The following is a 23,656-nucleotide window of genomic DNA, read 5'->3' on the forward strand; positions in this document are numbered from 1 at the left end:
AAATTGAATGTTCACGCTTTTCGCATTTGTTGCTCATGTCCACACTTACACACGTTGGATCATTCGGATCATGCTCGCCCTTTTCCGTAACCGTTATTTGCGGTGACGGAAATGGTCGAGTACTAACGATTGACGTTGGATCTCAAAATGTCATTTTGGAGTTTTGGGGTGGTGCGTTAACTCTGAGTCATTTTGTAAGATGATTACACTGCGTTGCACAAACTTAAATGTCAGAAATTATTTAAAGATTTTAATTCTAAGCAGTTTTAATCCTAAATTCAAGCTTAATAACTTTTTGTTTTTGTTCGTTGCAATACACTGTCTCTAACATACACAGACACGTGCTTTGAGAATTAATGTCTCTGCAAAGGAAGATGTTTATTTGATATTCAAATTTAAGTCCTTGTTAAAACAAAAGTTTACTTTGATGAAGACAATTTTGCATGTTTTTAAATTACGACTTCTACTGCATGCCTGCTGTTAGCAACAATTCTCAAAATTATTCAGTTTTTGATTGTTGTCATAGAAGCAAAGAAAATCATTTGATTCCAAACAACTTTCTATCAGGTCCAAAAAAAATACCAGTATATGAACATGTACTTCTAAACTTGCATTTGGCTGGTGTGACGTATCTTCTGCATGAATTATAAAATCGCAACAGTTTATAGACAGTCCCTGTAGTTATCAGTGCAATGGGACTCTTTAAAATGCGCATGCATTTGGTTTTGATGTGAATGATAGGGATGTATTTGGAAATGGATGGCACGCCACAAACCAATGTCCATGTATATGCGACACCGCATGTCTGCATGTAATGAATGCAGTGTGTGCATATGTCAATTGTCTTCATACATGTGCATTGTTCAACGGCTCAATTGAAAAGATATATCTTATTTATTACAAAAATGGCAATGACAAATAATTTTCATTGATTATTAGATGATGAATTAACAATTTGTGTTTGGACGTTTCCAGTGCTTTTGGTTGGAATTATATTACTAAATTTTAGCCTAATTTACTTTGAAAGGTCATAAAAATCCATTTAGTATGGGTTCAGGTTTGAGGAGATTAATTAAATCAATACACATGTATATATCCGGTGAAAGGGGATATATAGTTTTATACGACCAGAGCAATACAATAACGTTTTTAAAGTACAGAGATTAAAAGGGTAACAGCCCAATGCAGTGTCATTTCAAAATAAGCCTCTAAACGGTTAGAGATTAATACATGTACCAGTTTTACGATTAACCTCTACTGGAATTGACGTATTAATTAAGTCAATTAATCGTCAGGTCAAGGTGACACAATAACTTTGAGAGAGAGAGAGAAAGATAGAGAGAGAGAGAGAGAAAGAGAGAGAGAGAGAGAGAGAGAGAGAGAGAGAGAGAGAGAGAGAGAGAGAGAGAGAGAGAGAGAGTATAAATCCACTTTACTAACATGTTATTTTAACAGAATAGATAATGATTTAATTTCGAACAAATTAAAGTAAATGAGAAAAGAATTATTCCGTTTGAAAACGAATGTTTTATTCTTGCCGTTATCATCCCGGAAAAAATATTCCCCTATCTCCGATTTCGCCATTTATAATTATTTTGCGGGAAAATGGAAAGTGACAAAAGTTCTGAAATCTGTTTATCAAAATCTTTTATTCTGTTCAATTTGTGAAAGAATTGTTTTACATTTTAAGTATATTATTATGACATTCTGTCTCATTGTACACGGCTACATAGTTAAGATTGCAGGTAAACGTGTATTTAACACTTAAATTCGAATTTTCTCCGATTAACCACATCAGCATATTATTTATTGGATCGGCAATGAGTATGATGGAATTCGAAGACAGTGAAGGTTTCCACCATCTTATCTCAGAGGAGAACATGCTTATGACACCACCCAGGGAATCAGACTCGGGTAAGTGTTGATATAAATTACTGTAATCAATGGCGCTAATTTGGTAAATGACGAGCGATATATATTTCTATATTTCTACCCTCTATACTGTAAAATCAGCAATAATAGAGGGTAGACATAAATAAATAGATATTGTTCATCATTTACAACATTGGGAAGCACCTGTGATCGTAATGTAAATGTACACATGTAAGAAAGGAGGGCTGAACAGAGAATTGAAACCAGGACCCCGCATCTCTAGTCAGAAACTCTACCACAGAGCTACCCAGGCTGATATCCTCAGACCATTTTGCCCAAACAAATTACAGTCAACTTGTTACCAAAGTGACTCGTACCCAAACAGACTCCTAATCAAATAGTCCTGTCATACGTACCCAAAACTCTGTGGTCCACACGTACCAAAACAATTAATTACGACATGACTAGTCGACTTGAACCCACAGAAATTTTATAAGTGTGACATTACATTTGTTAAATACACAATGCACAAGGATAGATGAAAACCAATTGCAATAGGTCACTCAAGTGACTCGATCAGATGACCAAAAAAAAACCAGGAGTTCTATTTTCTTATTATAATAATATCTTTTTATTGTTTGTGGGTACAAGTCGACTAGTAAAGTCATAATCAAATGTTTGGGTACGAGTGGACCATAGAGTTTTGGGTATGACCAGACTGTTTGATTACAAGTCTGTTTTGGTACGACTTCACTTGATTCCGCTGCTACAATAAGATTGCGTGTACAGCTGGTGTGGACATTAACATATTTAGATACCACTTTGTACGAATGCTTGTGAACCCGGCACCTAGTAAACCCGGCACCTGGTGAACTCGGCACCTAGAATAGTGAACTCGGCATCCGGTAAACTCGGCACCTGGTAAACTTGGCACCTGGTAAACTCGGCATCTGGTGAATTCGGCATTTGCATAGTATTCATTTATCTCTTTGTTTCTAGACACACATTTTTTAAAAAAATTGATTACACAATGTATACGACTGTATCTTTATCATGGAAATGTCTGTTTATGAAGAAAGGTGAGTTTTTCAATGTAACTTATTACTGACGACCACATTTATCAACAGATACGAAATAATTCACTAGCTACTGGCTTAACATATATTTTGAATTGATATAATTTATGTAAGAATTTATCTTTCTAAATATGAAAATTTTATGAACATTTGCACATTTGGTTGTTATATGACCAGTTTAGTTTCATCTTGGTGCGATGTTCTTCACATTCATCAATGAGCATATCAGAGGCGCTCCCAAGCTTATTACGGTCGGAGAAAATAGGCCTAGTTAAAAGATAAATTGAGACAATTAATCCATATAACCATATTATTGCTAAATGTAGTAAAAATACTTACAATAATTACTATAGGCAGAAATAATTAAAGGAGACAGATTGAATATCAGAAATGATTATTTTGTGGTTTTTTAAATCATTTTCTTATCATGTCCTTAATTTCTTGCATTGTAGTATGTTTACTACATTTTTTTTTACCATTAAAGAGCAAATTTTTCATTTGCCACTGAAATTATTGATTCTGTGTGAACTATAATATTGCTTGTAGTTGTATATTCAATTAACTCATTTTGCAATTTTGTCTAATTTAATTCATTAAAATCCTTTCAAGAACAACAACGATTATTATATTCTTAGCTACATCCATCTTTTTATTCATTATGAACATAGGCACAACGAATAACAAAAACAGTAATAGCAATTTTGATTTAAAAAAACCTCAATAAAACAAAACAAGATATTTTAAATGCAGTGACAATAACAAACATACTTTATAAGTTAAAGACATTTTTACATTACAAGATGCACATTTCACGAAGGGGGGCTCAGCTGTCGTTATCACGATATCTGAACGAATCACATGTTCAAAGCTGGTGGTCCAAAATAGAAGCACAGCCCGTTAACAGTTCACTCGCAGTGATCAATCTTTCACAGTAGTTGTTCCAAAGCTTGAAGACACGACCTTCCACCTGTAATGTCCTCTTCCTTTGGAACCTCTGCATCTTCCCTTCAGATACCATCTTCATCTGCACTGTGATGTTTGTCGCTTCCTGATGCAGAACAAGAAGAAGATGGTAAAAGGGAACCGATCCACTGGTGACAACACTGGTGTTTAGGCGGTTGTGCCATCCCCCCACATCATTGTTCGTCCGGATGGACGTCATGAACACACTCCAGTGATGGATCTTAAAGATTGAAGAACGGATCCACGTCCTGTAGACATAGTCCATCACTGGAGCAAGAACCTCTGGTGCACGCCCATCCAGACGTAGGAAGGTCTCCTCGAACTACAATTGCATGAAAATAAATACTTTTTTTTCTAATTTATATTCAAGATACTGGCAGATTTGAATAGTCACAAATCTAATTATTTTTGTTGATAAAATTTTGCTTATCTTTATTTATTTTATATATCTAGTTCATCCTTGCATACATGTAATACTACATGTAATATTAGATAACATTAACTTTCTTAAAATTACTACATTTATCAAATATCTACATACTGGTGTTATTTTAGCCTGAATGTCACTACACTTGTTAAAATTCTATACATACAACTATAAATGTGATTATTTAGAAAGAAAGAAGCATTCGTACACTTGTTTTTAAGAAAGACACAAAAAAATTATATAAAACTATACTTATGAAATGAATTTAACTTCCAGTTTTTCTTTCAGGGAAAATATCCAATCATGGAAATCATTTGCAGGCAATTAAAGGATATGTTGTTTGGTACTTACGTTGGATAACTTGTAAAATGCTTTTTCAGGTGTAAACATAATTCAATATGGTATCTTATTGTTACAGTACATTTTCATGAATTTAAACAATAGCCTTTGTGAATTTACGTTTTAACTTAATGCCACATTCTATATGTGTTTTCATTTATAATTATCAGAGAGAGGGGGGGGGGGGGGGGGAGCGAGAGTTCAAAGCAGTCTTGCACTAATCAGAGATAATTAAAATACATTCTTAGAATTTATACTTTGACAAGTATTTTTGTGTTGCAGCACAAGTATCAAGACAAAGGTTAACTTCCTAGATAGAAGATTGAGAATCAGTTGTTTTCAACATATTTTCATTGATTGTTGAATAGTTTTGAAATTTCATGTATTTTTCCAAAAGTGTAATTGATTGTAGAAAGTTAATACAATGTATTACAAGACGTGTAAATTAAGTAGCATTGAAAGTTGGGTTATACAGTGTAAATTTATATATTTTCCTATTTTTAGTGATCTTAAACTAGTTATATTGCATATAATCATATAATTAAAATATTTAAATATTTCATAAATACTCAATAAATAGTAAGAATCTATTGGTGATGTCTTAATAAGTTTCATATTAATCATACATGTAGATATGGGAATCAAGTATAAACTTTATATTTAAAATTCATCTATACTTTAAATATATACAATAATTGTATATATTTAAAGTATATAAACCTTTTTTTATTTAATATACTTTATTTTAATAAATGTCAGCTATTTAAAAATAATCAATTGATGTGGTGCCTTGATCATAAAATTAAAATATTTCATAAATATTCCATAAATAGTCAGAGTCTAATGGTAATATCTTAATTAGTTTCATAATTATACATGTAGATATTATTTTATAGGGGATTCAAGTGAACTTTATAAATCTACAAACAATTAATATATGCATAGTTATTACATATTTACTTTCTTTTCAAATTTGTTATTTTAAATATATGTGCTTATAATGTATTTTACTTACCACCCATTGCTGTTGTCTTCTTGAAGTCGCAAGAAAAGGTGACATTGGGAAACCCATGTGTTGACAGTGTCTCTTCATTAACCTCCTCATAATTAGTATCTTACCCCTTCTATGTGTACGGGTAATACACCGTCTAATAGCACCTGGTAGCCCTTTCCATGTATACTAGGAATACCCCGCTGTCATCTTCTTGTTTTAGCAATTTAAACAAGGTACACACTGGATAACACATGCTTAAGTACAGTACCTTTGATGTTGTGTATACATAATTATATTACTGTTCTATATAGGAAATAAATTAACATGTATACAAATCAACCTTATTTCTTCGTTTTAATATTTAATTTATTTTTTATATCTGAGTTATGATAATAAAAAAAATAACGAGGTTTTGTATTTCTTCTATGTTTATTTAAAGTTATGATAAGCAAAAAATATCGAGGTGCCGAGTTCACCAGATTCCTGATGCCGAGTTTACCAGGTGCCGAGTTTACCAGGTGCCGACTTCACTATTTACGCAGGTGCCAAATTCACCAGGTGCCGAGTTCACTTGTTACCCTTTGTACCACCAGGATTTCAGTACTTTCAGTCATGCTACATTCCTTATGGATATCATGTTCATTTTCAATCCAAGCAGTGGCATGTACTCCAGACATATATATACATCCCCCAACTCCCTGGTACACCATTACACATGCAGTTCCAGACAGCACCACTTAATTATTTATTTGGGCAGGGTGACTGGGTCCATAATGACTTGTATCAATGTCACTTTGTTCCACTTGAATTTCAGTTCTATGATCTATCAGCCACGTGCTCTGAATTACTCTCCACATCTCCAACTCCAAGGAATGTCCATAATGTACCATTACCCTCCATCCAAGAACCACTTCTATACATAGGCTGGGTCCATGATCATTAATCGAATTCTTTAAATACAGTACATTCATCCTTCGTGTCATAATCTTTTTTCTCAAAAGCACAGCACAGCTGTACATATATTCTGTTCAAGTTTATCCCTGACCTTTGGCTTTATTGTGCACTGGCTATAAGTTTCTTGCAATATGCCATTAGCATTTGCACAGAGTTGGGTTTTAGGATTGATTCTTGAGGAACTGAGTGAAATGGCAGATTGGTGCATATCATATATAATATGATATACAATATATGTAAATATTGACCTGGGTAGGTAAATGTACATGTATGTGACTGTCTGGACTTGCTGGAATCTGACATTTGACAGGAGTGTGTGGGTTCATGGTGATATTCTTTGTGCAGCCACATTGTTTTTCAAATAAGTTATAAACACCATGGAGTAAGTAAAATTTCAATCATCATTCAAGCTTTCCCCCACTCTATTCAAAGTACATTTATTGATATATATGTCAGAAGGTCCATATTCCCTATCTCAATTTACTCTCAACATCCCCCTTCCATGAATTAAACAGTCCAAAATTTTAAAGACCTTTGTTCTAAAAATTTTCATTTTTTTGGTTATATTTTATTTGCAATGAATTATATTAGCATTTTATATCAGAAATTATAAATCTGCCATAAATATTGAGAAAAGAAGCTTTTTGATCAGTAGTTGGTAGTCACATTTGTATATTTTTTTTCTTCAGATGTGCTTATGGACATTGAATTTTCAGAGCCTTATGAATGTTCTACTTGTAAAAATAACACGGCTGAAATGAGGAGGTTGGTTGTTTAGATCTTTCATTTATGCATCATTAACAAAGTACACAGTATCGCATAGCCCCCTAAGTCCGTCACTACCCTAACTCCGTCACTTTTGGGAAACTCCTCACTGTTTGAAATCAAGTACGATTATGAAGTCATTTTTTACATGTCAAAAATCTTTTATCAAATGTCAACAATTTGCAACGGTTAAATTTAAGAATGTGTCAAAAAATAACAGAATTAAACCTTGTTCATTTTATGCACCATTGATTGTGTGAAATCAGCTAAAACTTTTTCACGGGTGCACTAAAATATCGATATTTCTGACATACGGGCCCATTCGATCATTTGCGGTGGTCATCCGTTTTTAGAAATGTCAAGATGAAACATTTCACATGTAATACATTTTTGATTAAGGTAATTAACACATTTTTTTCAGTCTACAATAGCGTTTATGCACTACTCTTGATGATAACGTCAAATCGCTCATGCCGTAACTTTTGCCTTATACAGGGTATAGATATATCCTGTATATCGCTATTTAGAATATGCTACATTTCTAAAAATGCAATAAATAAATAATATAATAAGTAATATATTAATTAATGATATAAAATATTTGAAATAAGTAAGGACATAAATCAAACGGCATCCATACATTCTGAAAAGGCCATTGTGATTGTTGTTACATGGACCCATTTTTTATTCTGGCGATCATTTCATTTCGATGAAATTCCATACAATTAAATTGTATGCACCATTTTTACTTATTATAACTTGGACTAGATACTATTAAATGGAGTTTTAACTAAATTGTTAATGTGTCTTCATTCCCTGCCATATCATAGAGCATGTGGGTGACGGAGTTAGGTTCATAAACTATGATAGCACGCGTGATAAACGTCGTATTCAGAGGGCTTATTTGAATAAAAATAAAAAAAATTTTGTTAATAATTTTATAAATTATATTGTTTCAGATTATATTTAGTGATTGCAAATGATAAAAACCACAAAAAATAATTTACAGAGAAATGCGGGAGGTTTTCTGCTTATGGTGACGGAGTTTGGGTACTCGGGGGGGGGTATATGTATAAAATACTGTACACATGGTTATTTTCGGCCTCATTTGCAAACAGTTTCGCCCAGTCTTGAATTCGCCCAGACGTCGACACAGTTGTATTAAAAGAGATACAAGGGCGAAAAGGGCAAAAATAAAACGGGGTCAAATATTTCCCTGTAACATGAAAATTAATACTTGATTAATTGTTCGTGACTGATGTGACTTAATTTTGTTTACGAATTTTTTTCCATGTTTTTAATTCTTTAAACCTAAGAAAAAATACAAATTTCAGATACTTGAAGAGTGTAACCAGCGAGAGTTTTCCACAGATTCCACACACCGTCGAGTTGTTTGACCAGGTGTTCATTAAGGGTCACTTAAAGCAAATGAACAGGATAAATGCTTTTATGATGATGAGGTAAAAAGTTAACTTGTACCACATAATCTCCATTCTATTTAATGAATAGGCAGTAGTGATCTATCTTCAAGTATGACCGTTGGTTATTAAAATGGTGGGATTTGTGTTATTTAGTAAATAACAACAAGATAACATACACATGTTGTTTTCTTTCAGACAATGGATGAATGTCATAAGGAGTACTGATAATACGAGTTGTAGGTATTCTTTTGTATTTAATATGAACACAATTATTTTGTAACTACAGTTTCATTTAAAATTTTACTCTTATTCTTTATGATATCAAAGAAAAATTAACCATACTTTCATTATGTGGTGTTTTTTCACGATGATAAATTTTTTGCTATTTTCACAACCAATTTTATTGGTGACTACAATTAATATACAAAATTTGTAGATGTAAAAAAAAATGCTTCCACAAAACCAGTATTTTTTTCAGTGATCACTCTGAGGTTTTAAATAGTTTAATTTTTTTTAGATGGAAAGAGCAAGCTTGAATTCCGTCAGGACATTGTGAAATTTTTGGAGATTATCAAATACATCATTGTAAGGTACATGTAACGCTGCATTTGTTTTATAACAGACAAGGAACTGTGATTTCATCAATATTCGTTGAATACCAATGTTCGTGGATTTTGTTGTTAAGTCTATCCACGAAATTAAATGTTCATTGAAGTGCAGTTTCTACTACCATCTTGTATTGAATAGGGTCATTGGCCACGAATTTATGTATCCTTGAAACTGCGATTTTCATTTATACAGGAAAATTGATACCCTTGAATATTAATGAAACCACAGTATCATTCACTTTATAGGTAAAATGAAATAGTTAGAAGATATTTTGTTTCTGTGGTTTCAGTGATGGTGCAGATGGAGAGACCTGTGAAGACCTAATGAACGAAGTGTATGGTGTCCTTCTCTACACCGATAGGTTATCAGACCTGGACCGAGACATAGTATGTCAAAGACGTAAACCATCCTTCAATTTTTAAAGACAAGATACAGGGTTTTAAATGAGTAAATGCTAAGTACCCCTGCAAAGGTTAAAGTATATTTAAAGCTTGAATAATTTGAGATTGACAAAGAGTACTCTTTTGGGGGAAAAATTGTTAATGCATTCCTAACACCTTATTGACCTTAATATGGCTGGTCCATGATAGCTAGATGGCACATATAACCTTTTCATAGCTTAGTCTGCATTATTGATGATTTTATTTTCAGTCTGATCCTGAAGAATACGAGAGTTGTTGTTTTCATAGTCGACTAGATATTTATGTTGGCATTCTTAAAATTCTGCATGCTGTAGAGGTCAAATCAATAGGTAGGTAGAATACAGATAAACACTGAACATTGGTATCAAAATGTACAAGACTCACGTACAGTGAGACTAAAATAGTGTTGATTTTTATTGTTGCCTTATAGAAAAAAAGCAAATCAGGGATTGTTCTTTATGATAGAGCATTTTTTCTTTTCTTATACATTTGTAATGCACTATATTTCATCAGTTTTCATTAATTAATGTATGTAACAGCATTCAGTGTTTTTGAATGATGAACCATTATATACTGCTGAAGTATGTATGAACAAATTTGAGAAATTCTTTTTGTGCACAGATTCCCCAGAGAGCAGCTTCCAGAGGAAATGTGTTCCACAGAACCAGTACAGGGACCCTGGCTCCAGTTTCCTGTCCATGGTCCAATTGATGGTTTGGGAGCTGGTGACACTGGCCAAGAAGATGTATACGCTGGTAAACAGCTTCAAACATCACTGATACCATGATAGACACATTTATTCATGGCTCTACAAATACAAATTGTTTTGCGTTTAGCACTTTCGTGAACATTTAATTTCATAGATTTAGTCTACAGTAAAATCCTCTAAAGTTGGTGCTCAATGAATATTTGATAATGAAATCACAGTAATATCTCCAAAAGGTAAATTTGAACTTATATCAATTCCATATCATTAAAACCATAACCTTGGTTGTTTGGTCAAAAATGAAAATACTTATACTGGATAAACTGATATTTTTGATTTGGTGAATAGTGAAATTACTTCGTATAGCTTGCAAGATTTTCCACCATCCTCACCCTGAAAAAATTAAAAAGGAAAGAAAATGTACATTGAAAGTGATTGCATTGTCACAAACTATTCTAAGACTGTTGACTTCTTGATAGGCTTCTCTTCAAGATCTGCCGACCAAGTCTCCGTTCCCCTGTCCCTGTGTGTTAGAGGTGTGGAAACATGTCAAGATGTTGGTGGACCACGCCCATCAGCGGAGCCGCGGGGAAGAGGTCAGTCTAGGCAGGGCTGCACTCAAGACTATAGCAGCTACCTAGCTCTTCTTAAGAGCTACATGTATAATTCATGAAACAATATGCTAGCTTTGTTGCAATAACATTAGCATTTATTCATACAGTGTGTTAAATAAGAATAACATGTGAAGATATCCAACATAGCATCTAGGGTAGGAGCTAAATCAGGTTGTAGTTTAACATTTGTTGTTAAAGAAAAACTCTCTAAAAAATTTTATGAAAAAATTCATAATTTGTAGTTTGAACACAAATTATTTGTTTGATATGAAATAATAAATAGTAATCTGTGTTTAATATACATGTATTTTATTACTATAGTTTTAATATGTAATAAATTGTTTCAGTTGTTCTACGTGCTTCTGTTTGACATTATCAAAAGGCTTCTTCAAGAACCAGACCCTCAAGATGGTAAGACATTAAATTAATATTAAAAAAAAAAAAATAGTTAAAGGATGGTAAATCGAATACATGTTTGATCAAATATAAGCTTTCAAACTCCTCGAGATATTTGAGAACAACCATAGAGGCTGATAGAGTACACATTTCCTATTCTTTCCAGAGGAGATGGACTCTGATGTTTTTGAGTGCCCGCTTGGAGATCTCTTTGGAGAAGACAATGCGGAGTTCTGTCTGTGGATTCTTGTTCACATCTCAAAAATGGCTACAGCCCACAACACACAGCAGGTTTTCTTTGAAAAAAATATTTGATTGAAAATAATGATTATGAAAAACAGATGTTTATTTGTTTTGCTTGTACATGTATTATTTTTAAAAATCTATATGGTAAGTTCTTTGAGGACTGGTTCACTGCGAAAAGTGTTTGTGAAGACGAGGCCTTCGTGAACCTTGCACAAAATTTCTCGCATGCCAATAAAAAGTTGGTTTACAATATATGATAAAAGATGTTAAAACTTGTTTAGGATCTTTGTAATACAAATGTGTATTGATTTTCTTTTTCAGAATTTTGGTCAAAAAGTTGTGGAGATAATATCAACTGTACTTAAATCATGTTTATCAAAAGTAAGTTTCCTTCTTTTTAGACAAAAAAAAAAAACTAGATAAATAAACAAAGATACAAGACCTGCTTTGGAATGTGGATTCATGTATTGCTTATGCATTGTAATATTAGATTAACAAGGGGGTTTCATGTCTCTCTATTTCAGGAGAGTATTACAGAGGCACAGCTTCGTTTTTTGGTCAGTATGTGTCATGATCTGCCCACAGATACAAGGGCAGGAATCCTGATTCTTCTGTGGGAGTTCTTCTACAAGAAGATGGTGGGTACATCATTGTTTATCATCAATTCTCTATAAATACCAAATATATGTGGCCACGCACTATCATAGAATTAAATTTTATTTCTCTGACTTGAAAGCGTGTTCCATATGAAGACTCTCCGTGGGTATATTTTTGACAGTTCATACTCAGTTTCCATAGCAATGACATTGAAACATTTTGCTTCTGGCCAAAACATGTAACTTGTGGGATGAGAAATTAAAAAAAAAGAAATTAATAAAAAATGTGTGAAATTATTGAAACGAAAAATGATTTGTAAATGTTGGTACTTGTGAACCTTGCATTCAAGAAAAACAACAAAGTATGACTATAAAGTAGAGGTTGTCTTTCTTATTAAGCCTTATGTTTTGTATTTTAGAACAGCAGTTTTTCTTTGAATACCAAGAGTATTGAATCAGTCCGAAGACTTTGGTATGTTTAAATTACATATCTGCATGAGCATGAATGTTATGAATTTTTTATGACTCCATTATCTCATATGTTGCTCTATTTGACTTCATTTTTCAGATGAATGGATACTTATATTCTCTATGTGAAAAATAGATTTCAATCTTGCAACTACTTGTGCACTCTTATGCAAGATATTATAATTTATTATGATTTGTATTGTTTAGATCTTTTGATTTGTCAAGATCCACTTAAATATTATTCAATAATTTTGATGGATCAGATGCTTTGCTGAACATATCTTCATTTAGAGCTAAATTCATTCTTGATGGTCGTTTTTAATTGTTTTGTGAAAATATGTTTTCTACTCCTGTTTTAATGAACTTGTTTACTGTATATCATTTCTATAACTGGTAGGTACAGTTATATTTGGATTTTCTCTCTTTTCCCAACAGTAAAAGTGCAGGCCAACAGTTAGAACTGTGTTGCAGAATCAGCAATGGTGAAAGGTAAGTATGATTACCCCATCTTATCACCTGATTTCTTTTACATCACACAGTAATTATCCCCTAGTTTTTCACAGTCATACTGAAAGCAGATTCTATATTCATTACTTGTTATCGTATATGTCGTGAATTATGTTTCCTACATAATCCTGTAATTTTCAAGGCCGCCGTTTTGCAGATTTATTAATGTATGTGAAAAATTTTTAGTGAAGCAAGATTTTTTTTCATCAGACTTTTATAGTAAATGTGTCCATGGTTTTTTTTTTTTTTTCATTTTTTTAACAGTTGAAGATGTAAAGACATCAATCAAAATACATGACTTGTAGTTGCTCCATGTTTTAAAGTTACTGTAATTTCAGAGGATGTAGAGTTACTATTCTTTTCATACCAATATGAGCATTTCCATTCATACAGCCTTTGCATGGTTTTGAAATTTAGAATATGATAAATACTTTAATACAAGTTATTGAAAAAGATAGTGAGAAATGAAACCTAGAATATAAATAAATTCAAAGCAGACAAAAACATAGGAGAAGAAACCCAAAGCAAAGAGCCCTCCATTATGTAGTGTAAATTTTCTTATTTTAAATATGGTGAATTGATATCCACGTAAAATCATGAGTAGGAACCCAGCCGAATTTCAAAATCTTGCTTTTATTTTCAGAAAGTGCAGAACTATCGGTATATGAAATTATATTTTAAATAATTTGGTGCAATCTTATACTCTTGCTATTTAATACAAAACAGTTGAATTTTACTCACATAAAACAAGAAATTTACAATATATCATCAAAAAATTCACAGGAGTTGTACACGTGTGTGTTTTGTTTCGTTTCAGTAAGGTGGACGACAATAGTTACATCAGGTTTCTTTGTATTCTTTGTCAAACTCTGCAGGAGAAAGGGTCTCTGTCATCAGAATGGAAACAGATGAAGGGAAGGTACTGAATATAAGAAGTTTATGCATAAATTTGGTTATACATTTGTACTTGCTTTAGAGGATAATTAGATGAAAATGACCAGTTATGGTTTTGAATTAAGCCTATCAGGTCCATGTGCATGTACATGTTCATTACCAATAAAGCTGCTTTGTAATTGGTTGAGTTTATGTCAGAAAGGCAGCCTGTTGAATTTGTTTTGAGTTTTTTAATGTCATTTTATTGATTAGTATCGTTTTAAAGACTTTTGACACTTTACTATCAAGTAGTCAAGAACACAGTGTTTTAAGTGAAAACCTAAGTATCGATATTTGACTGTTTTTCTTTTTCTCAGGATATTTTCAAAATTCCATGTCCGTCGTATGCAAGAGCTTACAGACACAGGTTTACATAACTTCTTCTGCCTTTTTTTGAGCTTGGCTATTACTGCAGATACAGAAGATATAGTGAGTAGCTTTGTTAATTAAATTCATAAAATTTAAAAAAAAAAAAAAAAAAATGAAAAATGAAAAATCTTAGAATCTCTATTTATAAGCCAAAATTACCTCAGTGGTTTGGGTCTTTCTGCTGTCACAGATTTTAAGGATGTGCAAGTTCAGTGACGCGGTCCTGGGTAGTGAAGTCTCCACTGTCAGGGTCTGTCTCCTGAGGGGACTCTTTGCTGCTGTCTTGTTGTACATACAGAGAAACATCAGTGTGGAAAGTTTGTCAGAAAAGTTGGTCAGCATCTTCAATATGGCTTCCATGTGAGTCACTACCTCTATGTATGCTTTGTTTTAAAATACCATTAGTCTTATTTCTGTCATATTTTATCCAAAATAATTGGGGTTTTTGATATCAAAAGCTTTTATTTTCATAATCGCATTATGTGAAGTTGTACGTGTGTTGTCATGATTTTTAATTTTTGACTGTAATACACTTTGATATATATAGTTTGTCTACATTGTTTCAGAACTTGTTCTTTTGTAGAGACCTGGGTCAGGATGAATTGAGGCGTTACAATCACTGGACCGTGGTCTGTGCTTACGTAGAGCATGTTGCAGAAGTTTTTGAAAGAAGCATTGATGTGGAACTGTCTCAGCATTTATTTATTGGTAACAATATTCTTTAATTCATTTCCTAGACTAAGTGAAACAGTGTGTACATGAACATGTAGATGAAGATTGGGATCGTGTTGAGTTATTTCTCAGATAATGGATAAGTTTTAACTGTAAATAAAAAAAAAACTCTTTATGAAATCTAAATAAAAATTCCCATTTATGCAAAAAATGATAAGATTTCTCATTAAATTTATATTGATGATTTAATACATGTACTACTTTATAACATGTATTAGGTTAATGATTTTATTTCTGATTTATTTAGGGGAGGGATTTGGAAAACTTATGGACACCTGTAAAACTTCTGAAGTCAGTGGCTTGGTCATCACATTGCAGGAAATTCTCTCCAAGTTTAGGTAAATATTGTGTTTCAATCAACTACTGCACTGCATCTTACAACTTTGAGGCCTATTTCGAAAATCTATAGATAATTTACTTAAATTTTAGACTATTTGCATAAGTTTTAATTTTTTTTAATTTTAGAGATATTATAAAAAGAGGCTTTGCAATGACAGCAGGAAATTCAGGTATGTTAAATATTTCTACATGTAATTCTTTTTCTAAAAAAGTTGCAGTATAAAATCAGAATACCTGTTACTAATCATACCTGTATATGTACAGTATATAGTCCTATATGGCTACATTCATTTCCTGTCAAAGTGATTGTATGCATTACTTTTCTCTGCTTATTTCATCTAATTTTTGTGTGTGTTATTTTTATTTGACCTTAAAGCTAGTTTTCGATTGCATTATTTTTCCTTGCCTATTTCAGCTATGTATTCCGCAGTGATGTCCAACATTGCCCCGCCCCTAAGGACACTCTGTTGCAGTCAGACAGCCCCGGAACCATGTGCTGACCTCCTGGCAGCTCTGTGCTTAGTGTCAATGGAATGGTAAGATTGCAATAATGAGAGCAGAACATGGCATTAATGTCTAAAACTATTGTTAACTCCAAATATACTGTACCAGTAACTCTCTGCTTAGTGTCAGTGGAATGGTAAGCGGGCTAGAGAAGAGACCAAAAAAAAGTACAATCAAACTGTCTTCAAATGTAGTTGGGGATCTTTTTATTTCATTTTCCTGAGAATATTTAAAATGTGTAATATTTACAGAGATACAATAAATAAATATATATTTGCTTGTAACTTTATTCAATGGTTTATTTATTTGGCACAGTAAAACAGAAGACTTTGTCAGCATCTTTAACTTCTCCACCAGTGATTCAGTAAACAAGAGGTATGTTGTTGTACATGTAATTAAATTTCAAATATAGAATAATAAGATAAGTATGGCAGAAGCTCTTCATTATGTGTTAAAACTTTTATTAATGAAGTGAGTGATGTTATACTTTATGATTTTAGCATCGCCAGCCGCTTCCTGTCCCAAGTTCTCTCTGTGGAAGGATTTGTACGGAGGTTGTCGGAGCACTGCCCGTCGTATGATGTAACCCTGATTCAGGCCTGGGTCGCGTCTTCCATACTGGTCCCCCAAACTCCCCTCAGACTCAGGTGATTGTTCTCTTCTAATGTTCTTATACAGATATTTAAACTGAAGTACATTTTAGAATTAATGGAATGCCTTTTTTGGTGCTTCATGCAGATATGAAGGTGGTTAGCATTTCTGAAAAGTTTGAGAGAGAGAGAGAGAGAGAGAGAGAGAGAGTATTAACATCTTGACATTTGCTAATAAAAAGCATTTTATTGATTTGTATGCTGATGTCATATTTTCTGTAAACATACATGTAATTGTAATCATTGCATAACAAACTGTATGATCTATGTGACAGAGACTTCCTGCGAGTCCCGGCGGTGAGTGAGATGTTTTCAACCAGTGGTCTGGATCCTCCAGAAGACGGACAGATCATCCACTTCATACAGGCAATCAAGAAAACTTATGATAAAACCACTGTGAGTATATCCCAATGAGAGGGCTGTAACAATAGTTATTCACAATACTAGGACACCAAGGGTTATAACCATTAACTCCTAGCAGGGATGGGGTCAATTACAATGGAAATTAATTAAATTACAATTACTTGCTTAAATTCTTCAATTAAATTACCATTACCATTACAAGAGTTTTCAAATGTAATTAATTAAATTACAATTACCTTGCAAATGGAGTCTCCTAGCTAGGACCAGTTATAGGAAAGGGGGATTTTATTGGAGTTTCATTTTGCTGTACTCCATTTACTCCCTTGGACTAATCACGTTAACGGAATATTTTTGTACAAAGAAATATTATAGGTTTTGGGGGGGGGGGGGGGGTTGCCTTTTGAAGCTTCATTTTGAAATTTTTCATACAGGGCTGGAAAGAGAGGATATGTCTGAGGGATAAAGTGATGCAGTATTTTGTGGACATTCACAAACAGATAGCTCCTGTGGTGCAGGCCCTTCAACCGGCTGATATCCTACAGAATGTATATGCTGTACTGGGGTACCTAGTGAAGCACTGTGCTCCTGTTTTATTTGTTCAGGTGATTCTCATCTCTTTGTCAGCCTCTGGATGATAAAAAAAAAACCCAGAACAGATATTGAAATTTAAGTTTCTTTTTTTATATTACCGTACTATTGCTTTTGTACATGCTTGATATGTTAGAAAAAATAGAACAGAAGTTTAACTTTAATTAGGTATTCAAATTATAAGGCTACTTGAAGTCTTGCTGTTAATTTGCATTTCATGATGTGAACATGTAAATTTTTTTAAAGAATGATCCATCTCTACTCTTTTTAAAATTATTTAATGTGAATAAATTGTTATCCTTGCTCTTCAACAAGTCTCAACAACTATCGTTAGTCATTAGCAAGTACTCTAGTGCTGCCTCTCTGGTTGTATAATCTATGTCTGATTTCCATTGCAGTCAAAACCAGACTGCCCCCTCCCCAACATACTGACAGCTTTAGTTGTCCCACACTTCATGTTCAATGCAGACAAACCTCCCAAATCAGCCTTCCTCAACACTGTTGGTGCATACCTGCACCAGGTAAGAAGAATTGACTTTTAATTATTTGATTTAAATTATAAAGAAACTGCCAATTTTGCTCCATGACCTTTGTATTTTTTTTTTACCTCATTTATCCTGTTATCACAAATACAAAAAAAACCTCAAGCTTTTATTTACCGGGGTATGTGAGAAATAAATAATAACCTTTTTTCCAAGGTCGCTGAAGGTATTTTTGAGGTTAACAGTCTTGATATATGTTGAAGTAGCTTTGTTCGATATATATCAGTGCCGTTCTCTCGGAGTGTGATAAGAGAGCATTGTTTTGATTTCAGTTTGTGATCGGGCTCTCCAAGCTTGAATACAGGCGGGCCACTTATGTCAACAGAAAGCTGGGAGATATTGTTTCCATTTATCTACCAAAGCTCTGGGTAGATTCTTTTGTTATTAACTTAGTCAATTCTTTAAAATAAACCAAAAACTAATGATTTAATAATTTTCTTTGTTGTAAAAATTGTTGAACAAACTTGCAGCTGAATTTTTTTTTCAACTGTGGCAAGAAAAGAATCTAAAGTTGCTCACTAACTATTTATACCCATTATGATGCTATTTTATTTTCATACTAGATTTTCTCATTTCCAGAGTTCCTCCATGGGTCCTTCAAGGCAACATCCACTTGTGGTAAAGAATGGTCATAAACTACTTTTTCCCCCAAATCTGTTTTTCTCACATATTTTTATGAAAATTCATAGCCTATTATAACCACTCTCCCTACCCAACACCCACATCTACAATAGGAAAACAAAATGATTTAAATATATGCATGTACATACCAAAGACATATTTATACCCCTCCCCCAAACAAGGTTTGGGGGTTTTTTTTTTGGGGGGGGGGGGGGTGTATAGGAATCACGTTGTCATTCTGTTGTTCTGTCTGCATGTGCAATAATAATCTGGTCTTTATATTTCTTATGGAGGAACATTGAAAACTCAGGGTTACTGGAGAGGAAAGTACATAATTTGTGTCCTGTCTATATCTTTCTTATGGAGTATAACATTGAAAGTACCTACTTCGCATATACATTGCTTGTGACATGAAGGTGTGTCAGGTATCAAGGTCATTGTCAAAAAATTGCATAATTTCTGTCTAGGCAAGATCTTGAAATGGAAAAAGAAAAGAGGCTAAAACTTAACACAAAGATTGCATGCGGCCTTAAAATACAATGTACATGTATGTCCTGACTTTGAGCTTTGGTCATTTTGTGCAAGTTTGCGGTCACTCTAAGAAAAATGGTGCATCCTAGAGAAATACTTGAGTTTTTATATTTTTATGCGGGGGGGGGGTATCATTTTTGAGCTTGCTCACAGTACCTCTAGTTGGATATAAGCTTATCTTGTTTTTTTCAGTTGTCCTTAAAATCCACGTTCATAAAGAATCCTTCAGATACAGATGCTGCCTTCAGACATTTTATGTTGGAACTTGTGTGTGAAAAATTCTTGCAGTTTGATTATCAGGCATACAACCCTCACCAGCAATATGTAAGTTGATGGGTTTTCATACAAACTTAGATGAAATATTTCTTTTCAATGTAGATTGATTTCGATCAATGTTTTCTAGATGTTTTTCTCATATAAAAATAATTCTGTACTATTTGTTTGATTAAAAAATGAAATCAATATTGAACTACTAAAACCAGTATTTATTTGAAGTATTTTGAAAATGATGACTGTAGAAGCACATATATTCGTTGGGTTAAAATTTCATTGTTTAGAAACCAAATACAATTTCGTTGGGATGTTTAATTTCGTCATATCGTAATCTCTAAAATGTATTATGTATCAATTCTGTTTCTATTAATACATGTACTAGGGTTAAAAATTTGTCATGGATTTAATTTTGTTGATAAATACTGCCAACGAAAATAACGAAATTAAATCATCAACAAATATTTCTGCTTGTATATTATCTAGATGTACAGTGACAGTGCTGTAGTTTATAATTGAAGGAGTTTGGTAAAAACTAAATCAGTGAATTGACAAAGGCAAATGTTGAATAATTTAGACTGCATGTGCTAAAAAGGGTATTTGCTTTTGGCACTTGAGTTGATAAGAACTGCAAACACGGTCAATTTAAGCAATGTTTTATTATTTTCTAGTGTCAGAAGTGGTCTCATTGGAATATATATTACCTGTATGAGGCAGCTCTTGTATTAAACATACTACTTTGCATAAATTTATGTTTGCTTTTTGTTTTAATCCTTTTAAGACCATCAAAATTTAGGCAGTTTTAGCAATGTATTTAATATCATTTTAGAAGTGGTCTTATTGGAGTATTTGCATTGTGAGGCAGTTCTTGTATTTAATATCTTACTTTGTGTAACATTATTTTTTTTTTGCTTTTTGTTTTGATCCTTTTAAGGCCATCAAATATCTGGTGGAAGTGGTCAAACACACAACAGACCCAAAAGTTATTGAGAGGTAAATTCAAAACCACTGATAACCACTGATAAGTGAATTATCATTCTTATTCTTTATGAATTTAAACAGTTTTCAGTAGTTTAGCCCCTCTCTTCATTTTTTTTTTACAGTGACTGTAGAATTGTTCTGTACCCTATCCTGAAAGTGGAGCTACTGATGTCTTCCCAGCAGTCTGAGCTTCTACTCCTGAGTGTGATGGAGGCTGTGTGCCTCAGTCAGAGAGACTCGGACATGTATGTACAAATATACTGATTATATATATTAATGTTTTGGAGGTTGTTGGCTTTCATGAGCAATGGGAAAGGCATCTGAAATTGCAAAAAAATATAAGAATTTAGATACTGCGTCTTTGAATCATTCTAAAATTTCGTAACACGTATATTACAAAATATACATGTATAGCTCAAGTTGTAGTATTTGCCTTGTGTATATTTTCAAAAAAACTCTTGCAACCAATGTGATATTCCAGTTCCATCTGAAGAATTGAAGAAATGTTGTTTTACATTAAAATGCTGATGTACAAAGAAAAATTTTTGTGCATCTTGATTTCAATTCTCAAGTTGTTGTTCTCGAATAACGAATCGGACACTTGACATGCGAAGATGTCATGAAGTAGGCATTCAGAGTTTGATTTTAAGTGTGTCTACTTGAGTTTTATAAATGCACTCCTTAATATATTGTTTTATATCTAGATAAACTTATCTTTTGGGGCTGTTTTTTCATTACGTAATATGTTTTACTTGACTTGTCAAAAAAGATAACATTTAATGATTTCTGGTGGACAATTTAAGATGACTTGAATAAAGTGAATACTAGAACGTGTAGTATCAAAGCCTGACTTTCAGTTCACATGTCATTACTGCATACTTACTGCCCCCATGATGACACTAGAAATGTCCCTGATGACTTTAATCAAAGAATGTTCTAGTACTTTTATCTAAAATCTAACATGCAATATCAACAGTGCAAATAATAACAAAAATAAAATGCATTGTTGGTAAGTCTTTAACAAAAATAAGTGGTCACTTATTTAAAATGCTTTAATAATTATTTTTTTACTGATCAAAGGAAATAAAGTACAAATGAATTTTTTTTTAGCTCTTTTCTTGTTTTTTTTAATATATGAGAACATTTTTGTAATGGTTTTACCTGTAATGTGGCCCTGCTTTTTTTTTATTTAAAGAAACTGTTTATATTTTATAATGATTTTTTACAGATCAAACATATGTACGATTTTGTCCAAATTCATCGCTGATCACAAGAAGGGTCATCTGGAGGCTTTATTCAACCTGCTACAGAAATTACCCCCTAGATGTGGCCCCTACATTTCACAGATTAGCTCTCAACTACAGCATTGTTTGATAGAAAATGAGTCATTTAGAGGGGTGGGGAGGGATAATACTGTCAGGTATGTATGAAATTAGAGAATTATTTTTTGCTTGAAATTTAAATATCAGAAAACAAAGAGACTGCAGAAATTTTTATAAAAGTGTGCAAATCATGAATATAGAATCGCCATATTTTAATTGTAAGAAGGTTTGCTGCAATAACAGTTAACTGTCTATAGTTTCATTATTGTTTGCCATTTCAGGTCCAAGTATTATAATTTGATGAAGCATTTCAATGTGGGATCCTAATTGTTAAAAAAAAGAGTGAGTTACTCAAATTAAGACTGCTTGATGTGATGGAGAGCCTCAAGATCATTTATATTTGGTCTGGCTATGTAATAGTGCATACCAGATATTGAAAGCTTCCTATGAAGACTTTTATTAGAATGTCATTGTGGCTCAATCCACACATTTGAATACCAAGTGAATGAACTAACCAAATCATTGGATATTCAGAGTCTACAGATGCACCTAGTTCTCTGTAAACTGTGACCAATGAATATACCTGGTAACCCGTTACATGGATAAAATCTTTGTCGTTGGTTATACATGACATCCTAGCTTGTTTGCCTTGTTATTAAAGATGCACTGAAAAAATTGCAACTTTTGTACTGTATTGTATGTGTGATATTGTTTTTATATATATTTATATTTTATTAAATCAAGCAAGACTGTGGTTTCTGCCATCTTCTTTGTTTTTAAATTGATCATTTAAATTTGTTCTTTTTCTCAAGCCACGGTATGGAGTCCGCATAGCCAGATGGGAGAGTATCATACATGTTAGGCCTGGTTTGCAATGCTTGTTTCAAAATCCCAAGGAAGAACATCTTACCTTTTTGACCATGGAACTGTTTAAATTTTATACATGTATATGTATAAAGAAATTAAGCCAAATGTGATAAAATCTAAAAAGGAGAAGTTACTATACAATGCTTTTATGGTGCTATCAGCCCATTATTCTCTTTTTGATATTTTAAAAGATCTTATGAAATAAAGTGTGAACGATGCCTTTCAAACATACAGATGATTGAATAAAAAAAGTGCCCATAATTTCATCATATGAATACCAGGTGTTTCTCTGTTGAATATTTATCGTTGTCACAAAAATACATTTAACGAAAAGTTTTGTTTGATTTCAATAGACAGTTTTTATATGAAAAAAGTTGTATTTTATTAAAATGTGTTACGGAAAATTAAGTTTAGTGGTAAGGTACTGTTCCAATTCTCAAAAGTGGAAAATTTGTTTTACTGGTCTGGTTTCCAACCTTATTTTTGACATGTTCGCAATGGAAAGAAAACCAGGCCTCTGGGCCACATTGCTTACCTCACATGTAATGCGGCTTTGAATTTTTCCATTTCTATCTAAAATATTCCAGTAAGTACGCGTAAAAGTTTTTTACTTCTTTGTTAATTTGAATTAATATTAGCCTAATACTTTCAGAGAAAGCTTTAACATGC

At 32.9% G+C, this 23,656-nt stretch overlaps 2 protein-coding genes across 2 annotated transcripts; one reads left to right on the top strand and one right to left on the bottom strand.

The window, feature by feature from the left end:
- The first annotated feature begins 1,603 nt into the window (after window positions 1-1,603).
- On the top strand, window positions 1,604-22,874 carry LOC105321867 (protein MMS22-like). The gene is made up of 34 exons (XM_011420344.4): window positions 1,604-1,914; window positions 7,315-7,390; window positions 8,725-8,850; window positions 9,007-9,047; window positions 9,329-9,401; window positions 9,710-9,806; window positions 10,072-10,171; window positions 10,464-10,597; window positions 11,028-11,144; window positions 11,510-11,573; window positions 11,725-11,849; window positions 12,126-12,185; window positions 12,329-12,442; window positions 12,820-12,872; window positions 13,304-13,357; window positions 14,193-14,294; window positions 14,626-14,737; window positions 14,868-15,037; window positions 15,261-15,385; window positions 15,657-15,747; window positions 15,875-15,918; window positions 16,164-16,284; window positions 16,568-16,627; window positions 16,753-16,899; window positions 17,178-17,298; window positions 17,697-17,867; window positions 18,252-18,374; window positions 18,668-18,763; window positions 18,975-19,013; window positions 19,740-19,871; window positions 20,752-20,810; window positions 20,921-21,043; window positions 22,027-22,218; window positions 22,402-22,874. The coding sequence occupies exons 1-34, from the start codon at window positions 1,821-1,823 to the stop codon at window positions 22,445-22,447; spliced, it is 3,402 nt and encodes a 1,133-aa protein (XP_011418646.3). The 5' UTR covers window positions 1,604-1,820; the 3' UTR covers window positions 22,448-22,874.
- LOC117689696 (uncharacterized) lies at window positions 3,607-6,256 on the bottom strand. The gene is made up of 2 exons (XM_034471345.2): window positions 5,693-6,256; window positions 3,607-4,233 (listed from the first exon to the last, which is right to left on the bottom strand). The coding sequence occupies exons 1-2, from the start codon at window positions 5,780-5,782 to the stop codon at window positions 3,811-3,813; spliced, it is 513 nt and encodes a 170-aa protein (XP_034327236.2). The 5' UTR covers window positions 5,783-6,256; the 3' UTR covers window positions 3,607-3,810.
- Window positions 22,875-23,656: the final 782 nt, after the last annotated feature.

Source organism: Magallana gigas, chromosome 3 (genome assembly GCF_963853765.1).
Source record: "Magallana gigas chromosome 3, xbMagGiga1.1, whole genome shotgun sequence".
Taxonomy (NCBI): Eukaryota; Metazoa; Mollusca; class Bivalvia; order Ostreida; family Ostreidae; genus Magallana; species Magallana gigas.

Excerpts from the sequence above, each read along its gene's own strand:
- LOC117689696 (XM_034471345.2), bottom strand. The coding sequence starts at position 5,782 with ATGAGGAGGTTAATGAAGAGACACTGTCAACACATGGGTTTCCCAATG. Across the intron at positions 4,234-5,692 it reads GAAGACAACAGCAATGGGTG|TTCGAGGAGACCTTCCTACG; the intron begins GTAAGTAAAATA and ends ATGCAATTGTAG.
- LOC105321867 (XM_011420344.4), top strand. The coding sequence starts at position 1,821 with ATGAGTATGATGGAATTCGAAGACAGTGAAGGTTTCCACCATCTTATC. Across the intron at positions 9,048-9,328 it reads GAGTACTGATAATACGAGTT|ATGGAAAGAGCAAGCTTGAA; the intron begins GTAGGTATTCTT and ends AATTTTTTTTAG. Across the intron at positions 19,872-20,751 it reads ACAACCCTCACCAGCAATAT|GCCATCAAATATCTGGTGGA; the intron begins GTAAGTTGATGG and ends GATCCTTTTAAG.